The sequence below is a fragment of the Hesperophylax consimilis genome, chromosome 6 (assembly GCF_061612785.1).
Source record: "Hesperophylax consimilis isolate HC1 chromosome 6, BYU_Hcon_1.0, whole genome shotgun sequence".
Taxonomy (NCBI): Eukaryota; Metazoa; Arthropoda; class Insecta; order Trichoptera; family Limnephilidae; genus Hesperophylax; species Hesperophylax consimilis.
The window spans coordinates 12330115-12357947 of record NC_142841.1 but is presented as its reverse complement, the minus strand read 5'-3'; the positions used below and the strand labels follow the sequence as shown (position 1 = coordinate 12357947).

The window sequence follows — 27833 nt, the reverse complement described above, 5'->3', positions numbered from 1 at the left end:
TACAAATCAAATGAAAGAAAATTCACATTTGGCAGCTATACAATCCGGAGGCTTGGGCTATCAAAGTTATTTTACTGTATATTGTTGATACAAACTTTAGTAAGCATAAATTGTTTTGATTTAATTTAAAATTTTCTTCTTTAGGTTATAAGATTATTAGTATTGCAATGCATTATTTTGAAATAAATAAAGAGCTTTTGCTATATTTGAACTAGATTATAAAATGCTTACAATTTTGTATCCTATAGGGTAGATGTAGTGCGGGGTGTGATGCGTGGCGAGTTGGTGTGGCAGAAGCTGTCCCACTGACAGGAATATCAGTCCTCCCACCCTCAGCAGGTAGGTAAGGTCAGCCAGGTGCATCACCGCAGCCACCTGCCGACTCTCATCCCTCTGAACATAGACTCTTCTCTGTACACTCAGTGTGGTTAGTTCATTCTCCTTCTCCCCTTTAGGCACATGGGATGTGCAATGCGCAGTTTTGTTCTTGTGGAAAACACAGTTGTCCTTAACGGCACAACTCAGATGGTAGACGTTACTGCAACGAGTTTTAAAGCAGCGAACGGTGGCGCCAGGACGTTCGCAGAATATGCACAATGTTGCCATGCCGGCTTGTAAGGCATTCTCGAAGTTCATCAAAGCACCGTTGACAGTTTCATAAACCCCGTCAGACCAGAGGGCACAGTTGAGGTGCACCCATTTGTCGACATCGTAGTTGAGGAGACGGGATGGTCCGTCCGCAACGCCGTCACCTTGTGTTTGGCAAAGGAAGCAGCGTCGCATATCGTCTGGTAGTTTGATGGGCATCACAGCAATGCCAGTACGGAAAACCAACTCTGTGATCTCTCGGTCTGTAGGACGCTTGTAGCGAGTTGGTGGAACTATGCAGCCAGGAGACCACAGTTTGTATTGTAAACCTCTGAATTGCTTCAGTGGGGGACCAGAATTACTTGAATCTTTCAATCCTGACTTCAAATTCTTTTCTTCCAACTTAATATCACTCTTGTATTCGGGACTCTCATTTTCTTCTTTAATCAAATCGTCATTATCCAACGAGTCCATAAACAATAGATCCATCTTATCATCCTTAATGTCCCGTTTCATGTTATCCATTTCGTCAGTCTCCATTCTTTCCACTGGTGTGTGTTCTTTCTTGGAGTCCACGACAGGGGTGAGGTTACTTTCTTCTTCAAGATGCTTAGCAGAGGATTTATTATCAATGAGAATGTTGGTAGGTCGCCACGCAAATCTCTTATAGCACTGAGTGCTGCAAAAGTACAATTCTGAATCTGTATCGCTCAACAAGTCATCACTACTGGATTTGAGGGAAGGAAACTCTGATGCTTTTGCTCTAAGAACGGAATCCAGAATTACTACATCGCAATGTCGGCAGAATTTGGCGGCCCCGTTTAAAATGCTTTGAATGTCAATGGTAGTTCCCTCTTTTCCGTCTTTGCCCTTGGAACGGTATAAGCCGAGCCTATGAGGAGTGGCAGTTCTTTCCACAATTTGGTAAGCGGTAGGAGGAGGAATGTGAAGAATTCCTGCCAGTTTTCTTAGCACACCCAATATGTCTTCTGCGGCTCCCGAGGTTAGAGTTAGCGTTACTGTCACATTTTCAGCATTCTCTGGATCTTGATCTGGTGTTAATTTCGATTTAATAGAAACCACTTCTTTACTCGGTGTAGTAGTTGCATTGTTACAAATATTTTCCTTGTCTGTTTCTTTTTCACATATTTGGAGAGGTAATGGTTTTACCCTAATGGGAATGGGTGTTATAATTGGTATGATGGGAGAAGTAGACCTATCAACTTCTTCTTCACTATCTGATTCTTCATTGATAAGTCGAAGTCCGGGGAAAGGATTAGGATCATCCCACAACCATGATTCGGGACTAGAACTGCTGATAATGGTGTCGGGAGTATCAACATCTCTTTCTTTGCAAAGGAAATCTAACTTTTTCTCATCTGAATCAGTATCCAGCCGAATTGGTGAAAACTCTTGGTCATAAAATCCCCTCTGAGTTGAAACGGGAGGCTTCTCTGGAATAGGTTCCTCTTCACCAAATGGCTTTGCATTGTAGAAATCAGCCACATTAGGAATGCGTGCAGTACCAAATTCTCCAATTAAATCTCCAAACCTGATGTTGTATTCTTTTGCAGTTACAATTTTAGATAGATCACCTAAACCAAACACGGGGCAAACGCCGTAATTCTTGCCTAGCATTGGCTCTTGAACTTGCATGGGTTGGAGTTGCCTCAACTGGGCCATGAGGTTGTCAATGAATGTATCATAATCTTCTTCCACTTTTGAACCTTTTCTTGGCCTCTTTTTAGTACTTGTGCTAGTTGCTTCTATTTTTTGGTTATTCTGCATTTGACGGCGCTTTTGTTGATACTCTCTTCGCTTTCGCTTCTTTGCTTCCAAAGCAGTTTCTTGAGTAGTGCCGTTATTGTCTGTAGTGGTATCCATGGTAGTTGTATCAGAGAGTTCTTCCTTTAAAGTGATATCTAATTTCTGATCAGAGGCGGCTGAAATACCGGACATTGTAGACTGCTGTGAACACTCATCTAAGAGTTCTTTTTTCACTTCTTGAGGTATAAAAGGTTGACTGACTGGGCTTTGTTGAGGAACTGTTACTTCTTTTTTAATAAGCAGTGGTGAAATTTCACTTGACATTGAGAAAGCCGACGATGGAGTTGTGGATGTAGGTGTAGACGATGTGGGCGTAAGTGGAGGTTCCTCCCTGATAATTAATTTGCTCAATGGTTTTCTGACATCCATTAAAGATTGGGTGGAAGACTGGGTCTGAGTCGTGATGGGTGTTGTGTTCATTGTCAGGAGTGCAGGAGAAGACTGAGGAGGGCGTGACTGGGCAGACACAAATGCAGATTCTCTTGACACAAAAGTAGATTCTCTAGATACAAATGGGGACTCTCTTGATACAAATGTAGATTCTCTAGACACAAATGGAGATTCTCTAGATACAAACGGGGACTCTCTTGTTACAAATGTCGATTCTCTAGATACAAAATTAGGTTCTCTCGACACGACGACAGGCCTCGGTGATGTTTTGGGTGGCTCAACAGGTGCCAGAGGCAAGTGTGGTGGTGGCGGGATAGACGGTCTGGCCAGTTGCGCTTCCAGTGATGGTACTATTCCTAAGCTCGGTGCTGTTCTTTGACTAGCCAGTAGCAATGGAACTGTGGATCTGGACGGGGCCACATTAGGAGAATTGCCACCAGAATTTTGTAATAATTGTTTCAGAAGAACGTTTTGAGATTCGTCAGTCTTCTGAGGCATACTAGAAAATTTGCATCCGCTTGATTCGAGGTTTGATCCGCTGTCATCACATTCCATGGGCTCACTTTTGACAATGACAGATTCCAGACTGTGTCTCTTTGTTGGTTGGATATGGCCAACTACCACATCACTCTTGGGTTCATCAGTTGACTTGGAACGTTTCAATGGTGAAGTCAGTTGGCTATGCAACAATTTGGATGTTGACATAATATTTGGGTTCATATGGGATTTATTGGCCAAAGACTGAGAAAGACTGGCACTGAGAATACTGTGCGTAGCAGTTGACTGTACATTTGGAGGTAGTTGATGAGTGGATATGATAGTGGCAGGCCTAGAGCTCATCACGAGCGCCGGCGGTTGACTAGAGCTGATGCTTTGCAGAGGAAGTTGAATATTATTGGGACCATGACGACCAGCCTGCAGTAGAGTGGAGCTCAGAATATTTGTAGATATAAGTTGTTTATGTAAAGGCAGTGAGGATGAGGATGTTTGAAGACTCCCTTGAATGACTGTCGACATGGGTTGGGGAGCGTTTGATTGAATCTTCGACAGAGCTGGCATCTGGATTAGCTGTTGGCTTATCACAGGTGTTTGTGCACTAGACGTGGGAAACTCGTCGGAATTACTTTGACTCATGACCAGAGGAGATTGTACTGGAGACTTGGACAGCAGAAGAGGACTGTGTCTCGGAGATCCTGTTGGGGAACCATGCGGCGATTGTTGCCCACGAATGATGGCACTACTAACAGGCGTCACATTACTGATTCTTGAATTCTGGATTAAATTCATTTGTGACGTTTCTACGAGATTTATTCTGCTGTTCATAACAGCTTTTTCCATCAAACCACGGTGAGAACTCTTGCTCGTTACTACTTCTACTTTAGTAGAGGGCAGTAGATTTTCAAAATTAACTTGTGTGGATGAAGGTAGTTCCAAGTGAAGATGAGTTTTCTTTATGGATGTTATTGTGTTAGAAGTGTTTACAGTGGATTCAACTTTAGATGTGTTGAGAGAAGACATGATGGTCCTCACTTGTTGCGAGCCATTGGCAATGTTGGTTGTCAACTCGGTGGGTTTTGATAACGGAGACAACTGAGGCATGATGGTTGTAATTCTCGATGTGGCAACAGTGACGGGTGAAGATTCTCTCGATCGCATGATGACATGAACTGGAATGGTTGACTTTGAAGACTCTTGGCTATGATCCGTGGCATTGCTATTTAGGTCTTGTCTTATGATATCGTCAAGATCTGCCATTGAATCGTGTTCTCTATCCATGGAAGTGCAGGTATTGTCTTGAGATGAATCAGATTGCTGTTCTCCGAGTTTCATAGGAAAGAGCTTTTGCTCTCCACTGTAAAGTTTATTCAGCATTTCTTCCAGAGAGTCATCTTGTTTCTGAGTTGAGTTGCCTCGACTGTCGACTTCAGAGTCAGAATGAGCCTGCAAAGTTATATTGTCCAAATACTGTTCTTGAGAGGGAGTTGGTGATGGGATAGATATTTGTATCGACTCTTGCGACACATCAGACGACACTCTCATATTCGAATCCAACACTATTTCTTTGGTAGGATTGGCCGTAGCTTTGATACTTTTAACATTTAGCGAATCAATGCTATCATTAGATAAACTCCTCTCCATCATATCAATAGAGTTACTTCTGCTCATGTTTTGATTGAAAAGCTTAGAGCTAGGTGCTTCTTCTTGTCTGACCATCTTCTCTTCTTCATCTCCCTCCATTATATTATCAGGAATCTTCTCGCTTACTCTATCGGGAGATTTGGATATTTCAGGCTTACTAATACCCAGAGCCTCCGTGTTCTTTGTTATTTCTTTTTCAATGTCTTCTTCTTGTTTAGTTTTGCGACCTTCAGGTTGATTGGCAAACATTATACCGTGGGTGGTAGTGGGCACAGGTTTGATTGGATTGTTTATTATGGGTATAGGTTTTTGAATTGGCCTTTCAAGTTCAACTGTGTGGCTGATTTCAATTTTGGCTGGATCATTTTCACTGCCTTCATCTTGACTAAGCGAGCTATCAGGAGAAGCTGATTCATCCTGGAAAATATTGGCCGGTAGAGTAGTATCTTTGGAAACAGACATGGAAGTAATCTTTGGAGTGGAAATGGAAAGCTTTGCTGGTTTTTCCATTGTTTTAATAATCTTTTGCTTGATGTGCTGTTGGGTGAGAATAGGAATTGGCATCCTCGGTGAATTAGCAGCAGATGTTGTGGCCAGTGTAATCACCGGACTTAGAGTTGCCATCCTCGGTATGTTTGTAGAAATAACACTTATTACTGAGGTAATTGGTTTTGATAATGGAAGACTCAATGGGGTAGAGATCGTAATAGGAACTTTCTTAATGTGGGTGCCAGGGGAGTTGATTCCCTGCACACTTGTTACCATGGATCCCGTAGGCACGTTCAAGGTTTTGAGAACTGGCACAGAGATGGTTTGATTTGCGATGGAGACAGAAGCAACAGAGGCCTGCGAAACTTCGATCTTTGTATTGGAATGAGGTGAAATTGCAGCCGAATTGAGTAATGGTAGCCGTGTTATTCCAGTTGTTGTTTTCCCAGTATTTAAAAGTTTAAACTGCTGTACTCCGGTGACATGCTGCGGAGGTTTGGAGCCGAGGCTTATCACAGCAACCGTTTTCTTGGTAGTTTCTGTCCTTGTGATGGTTGTGGGCAAAGATTCTGTTGACAATGTAATTGTTTGTTTCTCAGCAGGGTTCTTTTTGGGAGCAGTCTCTTCCTCCACGGCGTCTTCTGGTTTCCCGCCGTCGATAAGCTCTTCAAAGTCCTCTTCAGTTGCAATATGTTCTTCAGGTGAAATGACGGAGCCTATTACAACAATATCAGAATCATCCATTACTTCATGGATGACATGGCCTATTTTTACAACTTTCTTGGAAGTCTGATTAGACATGTTAGTTGGTTTTTCAATGACAACGTCATCATCTATTTGTATGCAACTTCCTTCATCTTCACTTCCCTCAGCGGGACTCTGCATATTCTCTTCGTTAGACTCCGATGTCTGCCGACTATAGCTTATAACAACAGCATTGTCTTTATTGATAAAATTCAAGTGTTTAATGGAATCATCACTGTCGACAGTGTAATCAACACCATCGGAAGAGAATAAGACATATTCCTGGGCATCGAGTGGACTGGCAGCAATCTCTGATATGTCGACTTGTGGAAATGGCTCCATGACAGACAATTCCCCCTGATCCGAGTCTCCTGCGGCAGCACAAAGTGATACTTCAGCACCAACAAAGTTCTTGTCATTTTCATCATCATAGTCCATTATCTGCTGTTTGTTGTTATCATCTGGACTGCTATCAATTAGAACAACATCTTCATCATTATTTGTTCTGACTCTTTCTAAAGGCTTTTTGTCCAGAACCATTTTAGTGATTTTGATTCCTTTCAGATCTTCTGGTGCAGTGGATGGTTTAGCCTCCTTATTTATCAACATCTTCGGACCTTCAATGGTAATAGAAGATGTTGTTTTTGATCCAGGGCTGAGAGGAGGCGTGTTGGAGCCTTCTTCAGGATCATTATACTCTGAATTTACTAGGGAAGCCATTTTGGTATTTGTCGCAGATATCATAGGAACACTTGTAATCTTAACTTGTGGCTTCTTCTTCAGAATAGACACTTTACTGATGTGTGGCTCTTTCTTTTGCTTTATGATTTGATCTGTAAACAAATAATTTAAAATTAGTACATATCACAAATCTAAAAATGTAGAATTTCTTTACGAGAGTCATATAAAAGAGTGAAATAACTAATAAGTGTCGAACAGTCTAAATATTTCACAACATGATAATAATAGAGAGAAATAATATAATAAAGAGTTCGACACAATAAAAAATGAGTACAAAGTAAACAGTCAGGCCTCTGATGTATTCTGTTAGATGGTCAGATTATTTCCGCTTTGTAATAAAATAAAAATTAATGGAATTTTTCTGAAAACTACAAACAAAAAGGTGATGAAATATACATTCAAATAATGTTATTATTAGAAATTAAAAAATAATTATTGAAATATATTTTTTTAGACAACACAACACACATATTTTATTAGACAAATGCATAGACATATGAATATTAATAGACGAGAACTTAAAGGCGAGGGGTCAAACCAACAGTTGGGGGACGCAGAGGGGAAAGCTGACTGTGATTCGTCAATAAATCAATTTGACAGTATATAGGCATCTCGCATTATAATATCACCATTTAGTTCTTAAAAGTAAAATCTGTTTTAAAATGAATAGACATTTTTACATGGGAGCGCAATTACTCGCAACATTATGAACAAATTTGCGAAGTCCAAATTCGGCAAAGTAAATTTCTTCTATTTTCAGAGTCGAATATTTTGTTTCCGTGTTTGGTTAAGACCCTTTTATAAATGTTTCATAATTTACTTCCCAGTAAACAATGATGAGCACACTTGAGAATCGCTACATTCGAGCAATGTTGAGGGTTGTCACAACCGCTCTGTTCCTATTATTAATAAAATAATGAAATCTTTAAGAAAATATATAACATTTCACTTTTAAGAAGATAATAGAAAAGGAAAACAACTAAAAAAACAAATGAAATTATATACACACAGCTTTTACCAGCGATTCCTAAGAGTATTTGGAGTAAAAATTTGGACATCATTTTGCCGTCCGATGACACTTTTTCAATCAAAAACAAAAAATATGTTTTTCTATCACACATCGCCACTCAGTATAACCTAGCGCATTACCATACATACGAAACAACGCGCGTACATAACACGTGGTCGGTTGCGACGTGTGATAGTATGATCTAAAAATAATATATGATCGGTGGCGATGTGAGATAGAAAAATATATTTTTAATTTTAGTAGATAAAAAATATCATCGGACAGCAAAATGACACATACAATTTTCATTCCAAACATGCTCACTGTATCTACATTTTACTTCCAAACATACCAATTTTTCACAATTGTTAAGCAACCATTTATCCTATATTAAGTGTTGTTGAGTTGTGTAAAATTCAAAACTCGTTTAGTAATAACACCATTAAAGTGGAATAAATTTAAAAATGATTGGTTTATTATCCTTTATTAATACGACGGAGTTCCAGCAAGATATAACAGATGAAAAAATAGACGTTCCAAATGATACGATTATGTATTTTATCAAAGCGCAAAAGGCGAAGGCACAAATTTAATCATAATTATGTTTCAGTTACCTTCGGATAATTACAATGATTCTGTAATTAGCATTAATATGAATATAATTCGAGATCTGGAGAATTTAAACAACTATAACTGGGACTCATATAGTCTAAAAATCATACACCAGAATATTAGAAGCATATCAAATCTAGATGACTTTACAATTTTTCTTGATCAATTTAATTCATCTTTCGATGTTATAATATTAACCGAATGCTGGTTAAATAAATACTACACCGTAAAATCAATCCACAATTACTCTGAATATCACACCACAACCAACCTCAACAAATCCAGTGGAATTGTTATCTACATCAAGGACGGAATCAAAGCTCATGTAGAGGAAATTACTTTAGCACAATCAAACTGTATGAAAATAGTATTGAATAATAACATATGCATATTCGCCATTTACAGATCTCCTTCCTTCATCAATATTGACCCCTTCCTTTCTTCATTGCAAGAAATTTTAAACAATGCGAAAAAATTTGAACAGCAAATTATAATGGGAGATTTAAACATTAACACTATCCCTGACTACCACCGTCAATCAATCGATTATCTATGTCTACTCGCGGAAAATGGTTTCACACAGACTATTAACAGCTTTACTCGTGAACAGGGCTCGAGTAAATCCTGTCTTGATCACATCAATGTAAAAAATATTAACTTTATTGACACTTTTGTTATACACTCAACTATTTCAGACCACTATACAACATCTCTTTGTCTTAAAAACAAGCCTCCCACTTCTTCGAAAATTAAATACGTTGCTAAAACTAATTTCAACAAGTTAATTGAGGACTTGAGCGCAGAAAACTGGCTAAATGTTCTAGATAAATCAGATACTGACTTAGCAATGAAAGAATTTATTATCAAACTACACGAGTATATATCAAAACACACAAGTAATATAACCGTATCTAATAAACAAATTAAATTCACACCATGGATCACCCTGGGGCTAGTTAAATCGATTCACAGAAGAAATCATCTTCATGAAAAGGCAAAAATATATCCTGAGAATTTGGTATTACAATGTTATTATAAAAAATATAGGAATTTGTGTAAGAAATTAATTACATCGGCGAAAGAAAATTATTATAAAAAACTCATTTAAGAAAACAACTGCAATCCAAAACGTTTTTGGGATACCTTTCGCAACATAACCAAATCCAAAATCAATAAATCTTCGGAAATAAAATCGCTATACATTAACACATCAAACTCTGAAGTCCCCAAAGATATGGCAAACTTTGCAAACAGTTACTTTTCATCTGTGGGTGACACACTTGCGAAAAAAATTCTCGATAAGTGTAAGAAATCAGAAACCGCTCTCGCCAATTTAACTATCCCTAGAATCGGTCACAAAATAGACTCAATCACAACTTCAACTAACGAAGTCATGAAGATAATTGACGACCTTAAATCATCAAAAGCATGTGGTCCCGATAAGATTTCATCAAATCTTCTAAAAATCATTAAAGTATACATAGCCATACCGATTGCGTTCATTGCGAATCTAAGCTTTAATTCAGGGAAATTCCCTAACCATTTAAAACAGTCAATCGTCATTTTACTGCATAAAAGTGGGGACAAATCACTGATACATAATTACCGGCCTGTTTCCTTGCTCAACTCTGTCTCTAAAATTATGGAGAAAATTGTAAAGAACCGTCTCATCCTTTATCTCGAAAATAACAACATCCTTTCTAGTAGACAATTCGGCTTTCGCAAAGGTTTAAGCACTGAAAACGCCATCGCTAATTTGACAAAAATCATCTCTAATAATCTAGATAAAGGTAGTAAATGCATTGCACTTTTTTTAGATCTAGCTAAAGCGTTCGACACTATCTCGCACAAAATTCTGCTGAATAAACTACAGCGAATTGGGATACAGGGTCAAATTTTCAAGTGGTTTGTTAGTTACCTAGAAAACAGGAGCCAAAGAGTGGATATTAACGGTACTCTAAGTGATCCAGCCAATATTAAATATGGCGTACCACAAGGAAGTACACTAGGTCCCATATTGTTTAATGTTTATATAAATGACTTATGTAATACTTCATTTGCAGACCACATTATTACATTTGCTGACGATACAGTACTTTTATTCGAAGGCAAAACCTGGTATGAGTCTTGCATTAAAGCTGAATTTGGCATAAACAAAGTTAAACAGTGGCTAGATAGTAATCTCCTCACTCTAAACTCGGATAAAACTAAATTCATCTGCTTCAGTTCAACTCAAGCGGGTCAACCACAAGAAATTATTAACATTAGAATACACCATTGTTACGACACTATTACATGTAAATGCAATACCTTAGAATGTGTGGACAATATAAGATACCTAGGAATTATCATTGATAAATTTCTGAGATGGGACAAACACATAGCCTTTACTTCCACAAAGGTCAGGAAACTTACACATCTGTTTATAGCAATAAGAAATATTCTATGTCTAAATGATTTGAAACGAATTTACTTTGCAATGTGCAATTCCATACTTGACTATGCTTCATTAGGTTGGGGAGGTTGTGCCAAAACCATACTCGATCCCTTAGCTAAATCCCAGAAATCGCTTATAAGAGTCATACTGAAAAAACCTTTCAGGTACCCCAGCGATTCATTGTTCGCAGAGTTTCGTGTTCTTGATGTAAGACAATTATACATAAGGAAAATCATTTTACATACTCAAAAACAGAGGCACTACTTAGCTTCCGTAAACCACTGTCATAATACAAGACATGCAAAAAAAAACCCAACAGTTCCGCCCACCACTTCCTCATCTTTAGCACAGAGACAATTCTCTTACTTAGGCCCTAAACTGCTCAATCTCATACCTGATGCATGGAAGGCAAAGAGTACTAATATTCTGCGTATGCAGGTAAACAATTGGCTTCTGGACTTGGGGAGAGTTGAATGCGAGAATATGCTAAAAAACAGTAATTAAATTGTAAATTTTGTTTTTCTTTACATTCTTCTTTACATTTTAACTTATATTGGTATTATATTAGCATTACAGGAACTGTATTTTTACATAAAGAAAGTTCGAAAATTGTTCAATTCTTCGTGATATTTTTCCTTAAAGGAAAAATTCCTTCTTTACTTTCATTTTTTATTTTTTGTTATTTTTCATTTCCTTGTTTAATATATTAATATTTCTTTAGTTTTATATATCAGCTAAACAATAGTAAAAAAAAAAAAAATGAATATACATTTGTATTACCTTACCAACAGAATTTCTTCAATTCAGTTTCATTTTCAAATTCATTTTCTTGTTTTTATCTATTAATTCAGCTTATGTTATGTTAATTCAGTTATTATGTCAGCTAAATAATAGTAAAATATGTCGTGATATAACTGGAAGTATTCTAGAATATGAATATACATATGTATTTTTTTAACACCAGAATAGTCAACACTATAATGTACCATATATTACATGTAAAAACTTATCATATTGGAATGTCCTAAAACGGGCAATCGCCTAGTTGGACATTTTAAGTTCATTAATTGTATTATGTAATATTTACAAACTAACAATAAAATAAACTAACAATAAAACATCCCTAATTCTTATGCAAACGGCTTTGTGTACGCGTCCAGATGTATCTCGATGTGATAGTGTTGTGTATAAAGCTTCGGGCTTTTAGACACAGATGGCAGTGCTCTTAGTTTTAGCCTCCGACGACAGAGGGCGTCTCAGCTTCAGGTTAGGTTTCATTTGGAATCCCTCTGGCAGACCGAATCTAGCTAGGACCGAATCTAGCTAGGACCGATAAAGGTTGACCAACGCGGTTATATTGTACACGCGTTATTCTAAATAAACCAGTTAATAACAAGTAACCTATCTTATTATATCTTCCATCCAAGGAGTGTTGGAAGTCTGTGGCAAGAAGTCCACGGCTGACTACCCTGAAGGGTAGAACATCACAGCTGGCGCAGTCGAAGGATAACTGGAGAATTTTTTTTGTTGTCACACGGCAGCAAAATTTTGTCAACCGGGAACGTGAGGGCTAAGTCACGGGGTGACTTCCAATTGTGTTTTCCTTCGTGGAGAAGGGAGACAAGATTGGTTATCCAGGGCCGTGGAGGCCTAGGATCGACGATTTCTGTTCTAGGAATTAAGAGGCAATTTACCAGAGGACCATTTTAACAAAGAAAAATAATCCATTGCCAAGGCGAGCGGTGGAGCTAATTTGGAACAATAAAACATTGCCAGGACGTGCGGTGTTTGCAGCATCTATCTATTGCCAAGGCGAGCGGTGGATAATAACAACTTTTGAAGGAATTTCTGGAAGATTGGCGGCGCAGAGAAGAGTTCCTGAGTTAAGTAGTTGTTTTTTTTGTTGGAGGTTATTGTTCCGGGTTTTGTTTTTTTTCTTGTGTGTTTTTATTGTGGTCTGTGCTTCGTGTAGATATGGAATCGGGAAGAATTCCGAGTTTTAATCATCTCGAGGGAGTGTTTTTTGTTGTTTAAGCTTCGTCTAGAACAGTTTTTCGTTATAAATGATGAGATTAACGCGGATAAAAAAAGGGCGTTTCTGTTAAATCTTTTGGAGCCGGATACACTCTCTTTGTTGATAAATTTGTGTTTTCCACTTAGAGTTACGGACGTTTCATTTGAAAAATTATGGGCACTTCTTGAAAAACATTGTAGTAAAAAGCGTTCAGTATTCAAAGAACGCGAAGTATTTTTTTCAGCAAGACAAGAGGCGGGCGAATCCATTAAAGATTTTGGGGTTAGATTACGGTCTTTGTCAACTTATTGTGAGTTTGAAGCTAGGTTGGAGAAAAATTTAGTAGATATGTTTGCCATTGGATTATTACCGGGTCGCATTAAAGACAAGATTTACTTGGAAGGGCTGAAATTGTCACTTAGCGAACTAGAGGAAATAGCTAATAGTATGTCAGTTTTAGACGTTCCAAATAATTCAGTTAAATCAGAGGTTAACATCATCAGTAAGAATACTAGCAATAGGCATTTTTCTAAGGGCAATAAACAAAAGTTTGCCGTGAGTTCATCTGTAAACAAATCGATGTATACAGTACCATCGGGTGCGAAAACCCAGTGCCGAATTTGCAAGAAAACGGGTCATTGTACTAATTCATGCAAATTTCGCAATGCGAGATGCTACAAATGCAATGAAGTAGGTCATCTGCAAAAATATTGTGTGAATAATAACTTTTCAAATAGTGTAAATCCAATTGTTGAGGATTTTTGTTGTAATAATCATGTGATAGCTTCAATAAAACCGTTCACAGCAGACATTATAATTAACGACAAGCATTTTAGAGCGATGGTCGATTCGGGATCTTCGTTAAGTGTAATGCAGGAAGAAATCTTTAAGCGTCATTTTGGATCATTAAAATTATTGGCTTATAACCGTATCATTACTGGGTACGCAGGGAATCCTTTGAAAGTTATTGGCAAAGTTATTTTTGACGTGAAGTTCAAAAATAAAAACAATAATGTTACATTTATAATTGTTGCGGGAGGTTCAGATCTAATTGTAGGTAGAGATTTCATGGATATTTTTGGGTTAGAAATCGCTAATAATCATGCGGATTATTTATCGCGTTTGCCGTTGGAAAACTCAGAGGAAAAATCGGAAGACGATCTAGGTTCCGATTTCATAGGCTATATAGAAAAGTGTGAACACTTAGATGTAAAGCGTATAGTCGCAGCGACAGGCTCAGACCCAGAAATTCAAGGAATTTTAGGGCATCTTCGTAGAGGTTGGCCCAAGTGGGTAAATTGCAACAGTTTTTTATGGAAATTCTGGATGAAAAGGAATGAATTATCTATTGAAAATGATTGTTTGTTTTGGCAACATAGAATTATAATTCCAAGTTCGCTTCAGAGTATAGTTTTAGATTTGTTACACAGATCGCATTTGGGCATTGTAAAAATGAAGGGATTAGCCAAAGGTTATTTTTGGTGGCCGTCAATGAACAAGGACTTAGAGAAAATCGTTCAAAGTTGCAAAGATTGTGCAGCAGTTAGGCCGTTACCACCTAAGAGTCATTTATCAGTCTGGCCTAATTCAGGATCAGCATGGAAGAGGCTGCATCTGGATTATTGTGGGCCAATTTCGGGGAAAATGTTTTTAGTTATTTGCGACGCTTTCTCAAAATGGGTAGATTGCGTGGAAATACCGAAAGCAGACTCAAGTCATACGATTAATGAGTTGAAGAGAATTTTTTCAAATTTTGGGTACCCGGACTGTATTGTAACTGATAATGGAACCGTTTTTACTAGTCAGGAGTTCAAAGATTTCTTAGAGTATAATAATATTGAGTTTTTAACAACGCCAGTGCGTCATCCCCAAAGCAATGGGCAGGCAGAAAACTCGGTAAAAACAGTGAAGAATTTTTTAAAGAAAATTCTTGTTAATAACGTATTTAAGTCAAATTATAAAGATAGATTATATGAATTTTTAAGTGATTATAGAAATATTCCACATTCCACAACTGGAATTGAACCCTCAGTGCTAATGTTTGGTAGGAGATTAAAATCAACCTTTAGTAGCCTTTTACCTAAAAGTTTTGAAGGAAACGTAGCAACCTCGACAGAGAATTTAGCGAATGCGAATATTAATAAAGGTCAAGAAAATCAGTTTAGGAATTTCGGTGGGGTTGTTTGTAGAAGTTTTCAGATAGGTCAGAAGTGTTTAGCGAGAGACTTCAGACAAGTGAATAAATGTTCTTGGGCAAAAGGAATTGTTGAAAAAAGACTGGGAAAAAAACTGTGTATTATTAAAATTGTGGGGACACAGATGTCGTGGAAAAGGCATATTGATCAACTGAGAGGATGTCCGCAGCATAGAGAGGAAGAGGCAGAGAGTGAACCTTTCGCGTCTGATACGACGAAATGATGGGCAGATGAGGTTGACACGTCACTCCTTTTGAGAGATTTTAACCGGAGTTCTCTTGATTTCAGGTCTCCAGGGAGAAACAGAAGCCCACCACAAAATGAACCAGCACCATGGGCGGGACGACTTCGTCCCAGACGTCTTTGAAATGACCTCCAGGGAAAGAATCAGCTACTTATAGAGTCAACATCTTTTTGGAGTAGAGTCAGTGCTTAATGAATTATTTAATTTTGTGTGTAATGATATATTTTCAAATATTTAGTTCTTGATTTTAATAATATTGATTTTAGTGACATCTGTTTGCGATTGTATAGATTCGTGATTTTAAAAATAATACTGTAACAATGAAATATCGTAGACAGGTTTCTAGTTAGCAGGGGGAAGATGTTGTGTATAAAGCTTCGGGCTTTTAGACACAGATGGCAGTGCTCTTAGTTTTAGCCTCCGACGACAGAGGGCGTCTCAGCTTCAGGTTAGGTTTCATTTGGAATCCCTCTGGCAGACCGAATCTAGCTAGGACCGAATCTAGCTAGGACCGATAAAGGTTGACCAACGCGGTTATATTGTACACGCGTTATTCTAAATAAACCAGTTAATAACAAGTAACCTATCTTATTATATCTTCCATCCAAGGAGTGTTGGAAGTCTGTGGCAAGAAGTCCACGGCTGACTACCCTGAAGGGTAGAACATCACAGATAGTATATGTTTCTACAACTGATCCATATTATACGATGTGAATAAGCTTAAAATAAAGTAAAATAATGCTTACATATGAAATGTAATACGACAATTGGGTTTATTCTCTTTTTCACATCTATTTTTACAAGTTTTCATAGCACAAGCCACCATTTTGCCGTGTTATTTCGTAAAATGAACCGATGAAGCTCGGCCATAGCTCGCACAAGAATGATGACGTCACATTTTCTAGATTCACGAGAGGCCATATGCGAGCCCGGTTCCAATGGAACCGGTATGGGGAGTGGGGAATAATACGCTTTTATCACTTAGGGCAGGTCTATTAATATTCATATGTCTATGGACAAATGTATTATAAACGTTACTGCAACCTCACTTTTTTTGACATTTTTTGTAAAAGTAATTAATAAAAAATTCATAATTTTTTTTTAAAGCTGTGATCGGAAACGCTGGTTTCATAAAAGCGTATATATAATTTTTTCTGTGGTTAACTTTTAGATTTGAATATAAAGCGTAGTGTTTTCTCTTTCTAACACCATTTAGATGATATTAACATGACAATAAGGGAGACAATGATTTCTATGAGTTGTTTCTAAAAGCGAACAGATTAGCCTGAGGGGTTAGCAATCTAAATATTTTCATTTTAGTTTATGGAAAAAATAAATGAGAAAAATGAAACTTAACCTTATTGTTAAATTCTAAATATAACATCCTAATCATTATTATAATGTAAATGAATTCCAGTTGACGTAAAATAAATAAACGACTCACTATCTTGCTGGTTGCTACTAGATTGAGCCGGTTGATGATCGGGTCTCTTGGGCTGCGGGGGCTTATTAAGTCCCCACATGGGGGAACCTCCCCTCAAACCCAGCTTGAAGTAGGTGTATCTCCCGAGCCCTGGGGGCAAGGGGACCGCGCTGTGGGGGGTATGGGGGTTGCCACCTCCTCGTTCCGCTCCACCACTGGAGTCGGGGCCTGGGGAGGGCGAGGGGGCAACCAGGGGGCTGCGGGAGAGGGGTGAGCTGGGGGGCTGTCCCATGGGGCTATACTGTTGGCGTTGGAGCATCTGTTGTCGCTGCTGATAACATAGAAATACATGTTAAAGTCTCCATACACAAATGGTTATTCGAAATACTTGGGAATTTGATGACCCGTGGATTTCAAATTGATGGGGTTCTACTGTACAAACATACCGTTGTTTCTGTTTTTACCATTATATTTTATTGTTTTCTTATCATTTTCCTTATACTCTTTGTTGCATCCAAAACTGCTTCCGAATTACAGCTTCAGATGAACATGAATTGTGGACTGTAAAAGAATTTAAAATTTGAATTAGGTGATAGTATGTGTAAGGATGAAACAAGGTACGGAAAGAAGGAAACAGGATGACCAATGACTTACCAAGAAGCAGCACACAACACAATATAATTTATAAGAGTTCCACCGCGATACCTCGAGGTAATGTCGCCACAACACAACGAATGAATACTTAAATGATATTAAGCAATTTCAATACTTTCTTCTTTTCAAAGATTATGTACACGATAATCGCAAACAACTTGCTCCCAGTAGTTCAAAACTTCTTCTGTTTTTTCCAAACAAATGCACACGAATTTCGGTGTTGGTGCTATTGTTCTAAATTTCAAATCCTTTTCCAACAACGTGATGGTTGGAGATAAGTAGGAACTGGATAAATGACATTCCAGTAGGAATTAAGCATATTGTCATTTCAAAACAAAACACTCAATTTTTTTAACTTTTGAGTTGCTTAACGTAATTAAAGTACTAATTGTGATAAGGTTTTAATACTTGTTATTAAAGAATGTGTACTTACTGCTATGGATTCGCCAGGTGAGGCTCCAGGTGACATGAGGGGTTGAGGGCTGCCTAGAGGAGAAGATTGTCTGCTGGCAAATTGCACGCCAACTCTCATTCCTGCAAATATAAAGGCAATGATAAATTCTTCTATGCAGTGAAGGGTGAATAGAAGAGTGTACAATGCTTGAAGGAGAAAATTCTTAAGGTCAATGCTAGATAAATCACAACCCACAAATGCTGAAAAAAAAAAAGTTATTTATTGTTAAGTAGCGATTTTAATCGATGTGTTATAATAAGTCGAATAAGTCCAGTCGAATTCACCGCACGCTAGTCTTTGCGATCGCCGCGAGCAACGTCACCTCTCGGACACGGAATAAGCTGCCCACGCATGTCGGTTCCGGCTTGCCCAGTCAGAATCTTCACCTTAGCGTCTCACTAGGAATCATGTCCCGCGCCCCAGAAGTTCAATTCGGATATGTGGATCCATGTAATACACGGGGATGCTTTCCAATGAAGGAATATCCAGACTAACGTCTAGATAATCACATTAAAATCTTTGCCTATCAACAAGGCGATACAATATAAACGCCTATACGATCTTCTCAGCGAAACTAACACGTGGACGATGACCGCGTACACTTTCGCTCACCGATTGGAAAACCATGTAAGCTTGACCATTCTACCCTCTTTCCATGTGCTTTCATAAACTCAGTGCTGATTTTGTTACTTAAATTCAGGGAAACAAAGAGAGAGATTGAACTCAGTTAGGATTTTATTTTATACCCGTAATGTTTTCAATTCGTTGCCCTTTGTTATAATATAATATTTAAACCTGACTCCATGGTCTTTACTGAGAACACCGTGTCCCGTTCTGAGTGATGGTAGCAGCAACTGATAGCTGACTCCACGCCCCGAGAGAGAATCGACACATGCCTTTATACGAGCTAGCATGAGGTACTGCTCAGGGGGTAGAACCCCTGATGCAATCTATGTCTATAGACTTACATTCAAAGCTTGGTAACCCTTACACTGGGGTCCAATGTTAAATAGTTTAGTACTTATATTACAGTATGTTTAAAACAAGTTCAAGACAGAAAGGAGTATGACAAATGATGCTGAAATCTATATTTAGGTATGCACATAATTTCATAAATAAATAACATTCCGTTAAGTGGCTAAGATATTGCTTTATGGAATTGCGTATAACATTTCACTACAGATGATGGATAAAGAAGGAAACAAATCAGTTATTCTCCTCTTGAATTAATAGATAGCTGTACCACATTCATTTGTTTATCAATGGAACTAAGAAAATCTGTTGTATTTGTAACTATCATATGTTTTCCGATATCAATTTTTAAAAAAAACTTTAAAATGTGAATTTCTCAGTACATATTAATACTTATTTCTGTCTTGAAATTGTGCATCCATATGTTATTTTAGAAATAAAATAGTAATATGGATAGTGCAGAAAATCGGTTGATAGCAATAATTGCTTTCCTGCAAATTATAATTGTTCAGAATATATGATGTTACCTTGCTGATGCATGCTATGTGGCTGAGGGGGGCGTGCAAATCTCGTTTGCAACGGAGATCCCTGCGGCCGGGGGAACATGATCTGGGGAGAGCGGCCTCCCACTCCACCCCCCACTCCGGGCGACGGGCTGAAGGGGGGAGGGGGAGTGCCCCCAGCCCCCAGTGGTGATGCGCCACCTGACAGAGTGCCACCCTGCAAATATTAAAATATCCAAATGAAGAACACCAATGTTGCCCCATATATATATAATGGGGGATGGAAGAGGAAGGTAAGCAGAGCTCGACTATTTATACACAGTTTACACACAAGGAACTTATAAGGAGGTGGTAGGAATTCAGTCTTGGTCTAGATTCCAACGTCAAAGCATTAATATTGATAGCCCAGTGGATAGGACACTTGACTAAATTGTGTTATTAAAAAAAAACCTGTGGTTTTTGCATGATAAGGTGTATTTTTTACCTAGCACCATCAACTAACTCTGAGAAACTTTTAATTGCATATATGTATGTATACCCAATTCACTAATAAGTTTGATGTTTTTACCTGCATAGACTGAAGCTGCGGAGAATGTGAGGTTGCAGGACTATGTATGTTCTGCATCTGCATGGTCATCTGCGGGCTGGGCGTAGAGATGGGCCGCTGATTCTGCTGTAGCTGTTGTCCCGGGCTGATCATCTGGTGGCCCGGACTGACCATGTGTTGCTGCTGCTGGCTCGGACTGACCATGTGTTGCTGCTGAGGACTGGGACTGACCATCTGGTGGCCGGGACTGACTATCTGGTGGCCGGGACTGACTATCTGGTGTTGCTGCTGACTCGAGCCCACCATCTGGTGCTGTTGCTGCTGAGTCATGTGGTGCTGGTGCTGCAGCATCAGTCTCTCTTGTTGCTGCGGTTGCTGCTGCTGCACATTTATCAGTTGCTGATGATGGTGCTGCATTTGAGGAGATGGTGAACTTGAGATCAGATGCTGCTGGATCTGTTGTATTTGAGGGTTTTGAATCTGCTGTTGATTTTGTGATTGCTGATTCTGCAATTGTTGTTGATTCTGAATAAATTGATTTGGTCCTCCTGGACTTTGTAACTGTTGCTGTTGGTTGTCTAGTAACTGTTGTTGACTTTGCAACCTTTGTTGATTTTGCAACTGCTGCTGGGTTTGTAACTGTTGTTGAGTCTGCAACCGTTGTTGTTTTAATTGCTGTTGTTGATTTTGCAACTGTTGCTGGGTTAATTGTTGATTTTGCAATTGATGTTGAGTTTGCAACTGCTGTTCTGTTCTGCTGTTCTGTAATTGCTGTTGATTTTGTAACTGTTGCTGATTTTGGAGCTGTTGTTGTCTTTGTTCTTGCAACTGTTGTTGATTGAGTTGCTGTTGTGTTTGCAATTGTTCATTTGGCCCTTGTGGACTCTGCAATTGGTGGCCTTGCAATTGTTGCTGATTCTGCAGCTGTTGCTGAGTAATCTGCGGGCCTTGCATTTTAGTGTTTACTTGTGACTGTTGCAAGAGCTGGTTGACTGGGGTCATCATGACATTAACTCTTTGCTGACCAGGAAGGGTTTGTTGTTGCCCCAGTGGACCGGTTTGTTGACCGATCATGGGGGATTGTGGGGGCATCCTGCTCAGAGGTGAGACTTGTTGCTGGGGATTGAGATTTCCTTGTTGCTGCACGATGACCTGCTGCTGCCTGAACATGGTCTGCTGCGGGCCCAGAGGCCCTACAGTGGTCTGTTGCTGCTGCTGGGGTATCTGGAGCTGTGGCTGCTGGGGTTGTTGGTTCAACTGCTGTTTATTCCGGTATTCCTTAATGTAGACCAACAGCCAAATACAATTACATTACATTTAAAAAGACAACCTTAAACTAGGTGATAAACTATCTAATGAAGTATCTAAAATAATAATATTTTATTGAAGAAATTAAAAACCAACAATGAGAATTACAATTAAGTATTTCGGAAGGCATGATTAAATAAGACATTACCTGTATTAGCATCGCATGCTGTCTACTTTGCTTGCGAGATGACTCTAAATGCTTTTGCAGTATGGCTTGCTCCCCGGAAATTCTGGCCAATTCAGTTGCATCCGGAACGGCGAGTTCGTTTCCTGACTTGCGGAGCTGTCTTTGTTTGCTGTTCAAAGACTGGAAAAAAAGTTATTCCCAATAAAGAAATCAACTAGTTTAAAGTAAAATAATGATGACAAACAACAATATATGTATTAAAGAACACCACTGATCACCTTTCTCATCTTCCTCAGCTTTGAAACCTCTGTATCGTAGTACTTGAGCTGGTCTGTCAACTGCAAGTTCTGGTGCTGCAGCCACTGCTCGTAGACCTGCTGCGCCTGGCGCTCCGCCTCCGTGCTCACTCGCTCCGGGGGCAGCGGGGGCGCAGGCAGAGAGGCGCAGCTGTAGAGGGGGACGGTGCCAACCTGGACAAAACATATAGTCAGACAAACAAGTCTAGTGTATTCATCGCAACAACCATCCACACAATCTTGCTCCAAGTGAAATGGCTATACTACGATTACAGTTCCATGACTAAACAAGGTAGGTACAAGAGGGCTATGCTATCAAATCTTTTCAATCAATATTAATTTAATCTAATTCTACCTTATTTGCACTATAGAAACTTATGTACTTGTATCTCTTGTTTACTTACTTACTCACTCTCTAATGTCATTTCACAATCAAATGCCACATATATTTGTAATTCTTTTTTTTTAATATTTCTACGATTTTAACTGTGACATGTTATCATTGTTTATGGTATATTTATACTGTTGATATTAAATAAATAAACAGAACAGTTTTGAAAAGTGATATAAGTCTTGAAAGTGATTTAAAGTCATGAAAAGTGGTGGGAAAAAACTCTTCTAACCTAACCAAGCTTTTTTTCTTCGTCAACTTTTCAAGACTTTATGTCACTTTCCAAATGTTTGGTCCATTTACCACTATTACAAAAAGCTCTAAAAACATGTCTAAAATTCCCCAGCACTGTAAAGCTGTTGTTCAGTTAAAACCTAATCATTTTTCATTTCTGCATGTTTGAATATCATTCATAGTGACAATCTTTGTGGCTGAGAGGTTAACGTCCTCGGCTGCGGATCCAGGTCATCGATTCGAACATGGAGTATGCAAATAAATAATATAAAGTATACATATTTCCAACATGTTCCAGAGTGGTAGATACTATCATATTTCTCTTGTGAAAAGTAAACATTCAGAAAGAAAACATTACTTGAAATACCTTTAGTTGTGTTTAGTGACCAGGACTGAATAACCTATCAACCTTCCTCTTCCCCTACCACTCTCATCAGCCTCACAGCATACCCTTATTTTGGATATCACAGTCCCACTGGCTCCGGGCACTTGTGAATGCGGAATTCACATGAAAAAAACATGGTAACCGGATAAAACAGAACAGTGACATATTTTGTCCCTTTTCTGTTCTCTCACGGAACAAAAAAACATATAAATTTACCGGCGGCTGCGTTTGAGTGGGCGTAGTAGGTGTGGTTGGCTGCTGCCACTGCGGGGGCTGGGAAGGCTGCGGGGCGGGCTGCGGGGGCAGGGCAGACAGGGGCAGCGACAGGGGGGGTGCGGGCCCCCCCTCGCCTCCGCCTGTCTCGCCCCGACCCTGCTCGCGCTTCTCCTGCTCCAGCAACTCTTCGAGCAGGAGCGGCTGCTCCTAACACACACAACGCGGTCAATATTGGGAACACAAGCTTGCATATATAGATAATATTATTTTATAAAATAAAAGAGCTTTAGTTTCAATGCGGACAATAATATAGAAAACATACAATTAGCTTTAGTAGCAAAACTAAAGTAGGGTGTTTCAAACATCACATTTCATTATCATGAACTAAATTTTAGTTATTTTTTTCAACAGTTCCTGTTAAAAGGGATCAAAAGCTGAGAATGGACATTTACCTGGGACCGTCCAAATGTCAAAAATTCAAATACCACTGATTGTCGATTACATGGACATCAAATGAGATGGAGTTTGGGTCACCCCAAGCTTAGGATTGCAATTTTATATTTTTATTTAAAGTTCATCTTAACGTTGTCTTTCGTTGTCTAAGAAAGTTGTTTTTCCATTACTCATGAAATTCATGGTTATTCAACAGTCAACTTTTCATTACTTGGATTTGCTAGATTTGAATTTAAATGATGTTTCGAAAGCATCAAATAAAATTGAAAATTCGTGTCTCAGTGAAGACAGATTGAAAAAAGGATAATTTTTTTTAATGGTAAAATAAAAAAAATACATTATTTTGCGAGATTGGTTATATCTTATATATAGGTTTGGAATCATCAACCTTTCTAAGAAGACATGCAGACAATAAATAAATTGATTGAAAGACTGTGCCACTAGGGGTATTCTAAATGGGAAGTGTTGGTCTGAATAATCATTTTCTATTAAAACTTTCACTTGTTGAATATTTCTTCGCTTTTGATCGATTTTAATTTCTTAAATTCTAGGCTTACTACGAAAACCTTCTGTCAGGATTTCGCTGAAAATTTATTCAATGTAAACAAAAAAAAAATTTTGTTGTTGTAATTCCAGAAAAAATAAAATAACTTATTTTAAGTTATTTAACTAGAATGGTTCCGTATATAAATACAGTACAATATTATACACTTTAATTAAAATCTACACTGTGCAAAAATTGATTACACTGCTCTCTGGTGGACATAAATATGAATATTAATTGAAAATCTGAAATTTAAAACAAAAATCTTATCTGAAATTAAATCTTGAACAAGGTTTTCATAATAAGCCAATGAATGGCATTTATAAATATGCCAAGGCCTAACATGGATGCTACATGCAAAAAAAAATGGTCACACCTGTAAAATATTGACACCCCAAAAATATTTGAGAAATAACGCAATTTCACACATATTATAAATAAGTGCATGCATATTTAGAAGCAAAAAATAGCTAAAGCGGGTATATTTTGAAGCCAAAAAATCAACATAGTTATGAAGCTTATACAGAATTACGAAATAAACTACATAATGCTTTGATGACTGTGATTACAAGCTTACTATGGACATACATTTTAATAAGTGGAGATTTTTAATACGGGTTATGATAAACATAATTTATTTTAAATTATTCACTACATGGGAAGCATTGAGGGTTTTGAGGTCTCAGTGATAAAGTACTAAAAATATATTCCATAGAGGAATGAGTGAGATTTATTGTACACAACTACCTGTGCTGGAAAGATATATGTAGTTTAATTTCACATTAAGAGGTCACAGACAAGAGGTGTAACCCAGTGGAAGAATATCATATTGGTCTGCTATGGGGCACCATGTTTTCTTGATATAATACGTAACATTCAAGAAGTGCTGTGCAGTCTTCTGCTGAAAGCGTCAACTCCATTAAATTTTCAAATGTCAACAAACTCTTCCGTTTATTTCATTGGATATTATGTCAATTCTATAAAATGGGGAAGTGAAAATTGCCAGTTGTCGGGGCCAGATGTGGTTTCTGGACACCACACACCAGTGTGCAAGGATTTCAAAAGATCAGTCTTACAGTTATATGCAATGATAGGGAAACCTTGGCATCAAAAGCCTTTTAGGAAAGGTGGAAGTCCATTTTCCATTTCTGTTTAGAATATCTGGACAAGAGTACAAAAAGCTCGAGCTATATAATATGATTATGAATGAGCAAGTCAGACATGGTGCCCCGAGAAGTAGAGGGTTGTTTATTCACTATATAAACTAGCACTAGTGTATGGGCTTTCTTTATCCAGTGAATAGACTAGTGATGGGGGAATGGGGCTGGTTTGTTCACTGTATATACAGAGTATACAACTAGTACTGGGCTCGAGTGAAAGAGCTTGATTTATCGGGCGTATATACAGAGTATACAACACTAGAGGCACTAGAGTGAATGGGGCTAGTTTATCCACCGTGTATGCAGAGTATACAAACTGCACTAGAGTGAGTATACAAATAGGACTATGTAGTAGAGTGAATGAGGTTGGTTTATCCACTGTATATACAGAGTGACTGGGGTTGGTTGGTTGGTTGGTTGGTTGGTTGGTAGTGTGCAGTGCAGTGCACTGACCTGCAGCAGCAGGGGCCGGCGTCGCAGCCACTCGCTCCACGGCTCCTCCCCGTACTCCACACACATCTGACACCCACAAACTCAGTATACATATGACTGGTCGAGTATATTACTATGTGCTCCAAACCAAAAGCCCCCTTATCCGCCTTCCATTACCGTCTTTCTACATATTATTAATTGGGAATCCACTAACGTAATATAGGCACGTACCAAAGTGTTTTAGACTTGGTTGCTTCATCTGTAGTACAGCTAAAGAGATGGCTTATACCTATGATCAATTATTCAATCAGTGTATTGAGAGTTACCACTGCCTGACACTTGAAATTTGGAACATAGGTTAAACATTCCAATTTAAAGCCTTACATATTAGAACAGAGTTAAAAACATTCAAGTAATTTTGAACGGATGAGCCACTGACGAAATCATCGGGCTAAATCAGTTAAGTCTTTAAACGCACAATATTTCGAGGGTTTGCAAGACAATTGCTGTGATGTCCACATACGGGGGTATGGCCGCTCACAACCCAACTGCTGTGAAGACTGCGTACAACGGGTTAAGTGGCTATATTAGGAAGAAATAAATGTTTGTAAAGGTGCGAGCACCGATTTCATAAGTAATTAGGGTTATTTTATAAGCAGATAAGGGGGCTTTTTAGTGGTTGTTAATATTCTCTTATTTTTTTATGTGTAATGCAACATGTAAAAACAAACATAGGGGGCAATACCTCGCTTTGCTTGAGAAAATACAAATTAGTGTTTCATTTTATGGCCAAATTAATAAGTAGCATAATAATTGTAAATATTTATGATGCATCTTAACAAATTATTAAAGCAGATTTTTATTAAATCATTTTAGAAAATCTTGGCATTATTAAAAAAATAAAATTAATATAATTTTTTTTTTAAAGTTGGTTGGTCCATGATCTACAAAAAAATATCCAAGTTGAAATGAACAAATCACCAATAAATTAACAAACTGCTTCAAATTTCATGCCAAAATATTATAATGTATTGTCTACTAACAGCCAATAGTGTAATCACAAGCCAGCATTATAATAAAACTCATAAAAATTGGCACAGGGTGTATCAGAATGTAGTACCCAGCAGAAAAAACCAGCGATTCCCGAGCATATTTGAAGTAAAAAATTTAGATGTTATTTTGGTCTCCAGTGATATTTGTCAATAAAAAAAAAAAATTACTTCTTTCACATGTCACCACTGACAATAACTTGATGCCAGCACGTTTGTACCATGTGATAAGCACCATCCCATACCCACAGCATTGTGATAGTAAGGGAGGTTGCATTTAGTAAAATTAATAATACTCTGATAGCAAAAATGTCTATGAATAGTCTGCTTAGAACTGCAATGGAAACCAATGTGTAAACGCGAAGCGGCGCAGCATACTGCAGTTGACAAAGAATAATATAATGCATATAACGCTGAGGCGTGTGATTACAGTGAACATCAATGTTACAGCGATAAAACCAAAACCAACAGAGATGTGAATAAAAAAATATTTGCGACACACCGAGACGAGAAACAACAGCTACAAATTCATAAAAGAACATAACCAATAATTATTATCAAAACTAATAAAGTTTTATATCCATTATTTTTAGGACTTTCATTTAAAAACCTGTTGGTGTGCCACATCAATCAAAAATAACATTTAATAAAAATTAATAACACTCAGATAGCAGCGATAATGACATTGAGAAGAAGTAAATTTTTTTAACCATTTCCAATAAAATAATGATAATTTGCTGCATAAGATTGAAGAAATGAGGAATTCACCAACATAATGATTCAACATTTATGTCACAACAAAGAGAAAGTGAAGTTTACGGCACTTATTTATTTCCAGGGTAAGCGATTTGAAATCACCTTGAATTTTGATATAATTTAAATAAAGAAGCTTACAGCTTGACGATAAAAATAATTTAGAAATTGAATGAGGGCGCCTCCAAATGAGAGACTTTAGTCGGAAAACTATTTCAAAATTCATACAAATTCAAAACAACCTCTTGAGGTTTTTGACAAATTCCTGAGGTCATTTGGAGTAAACAAATGTGGACAGTATTTTGGTCTCTCTTTTTAAAGGTGGAGGGTTGGGCGGTTATTCGGCAGACTTACCATTGACGACATGTGAAAGAATTTTTTTATTTGAAAAATTCAAAAACAAAAACAAGAAACCGAAGACCAAAATGCCATTTACATTTTCTACTCCAAATAACCTCTCCATCTCAGGTTAAAGTTTGTCGGGTTCGAACTGAGACACCCTT

At 38.0% G+C, this 27833-nt stretch overlaps 1 protein-coding gene across 4 annotated transcripts in view; it reads right to left on the bottom strand.

Annotated features, from left to right (window-relative positions):
- LOC149422955 (uncharacterized) overlaps positions 1-27833 on the bottom strand; it is a 98096-nt gene that overhangs the window by 6997 nt on the left and 63266 nt on the right. For 3 of the 4 annotated variants that reach the window (XM_089632391.1, XM_089632393.1, XM_089632394.1), the window contains exons 38-45: positions 22940-23146; positions 21696-21887; positions 21439-21597; positions 20004-21260; positions 19460-19652; positions 17940-18040; positions 16874-17183; positions 232-7010 (exon numbers count right to left, since the gene is read on the bottom strand). In XM_089632391.1, the coding sequence (XP_089488517.1) occupies positions 232-7010; positions 16874-17183; positions 17940-18040; positions 19460-19652; positions 20004-21260; positions 21439-21597; positions 21696-21887; positions 22940-23146 (9198 nt within the window). The remainder of the gene's footprint in view (positions 1-231; positions 7011-16873; positions 17184-17939; positions 18041-19459; positions 19653-20003; positions 21261-21438; positions 21598-21695; positions 21888-22939; positions 23147-27833) is intronic. The other variant, XM_089632390.1, reaches the window with a different exon arrangement.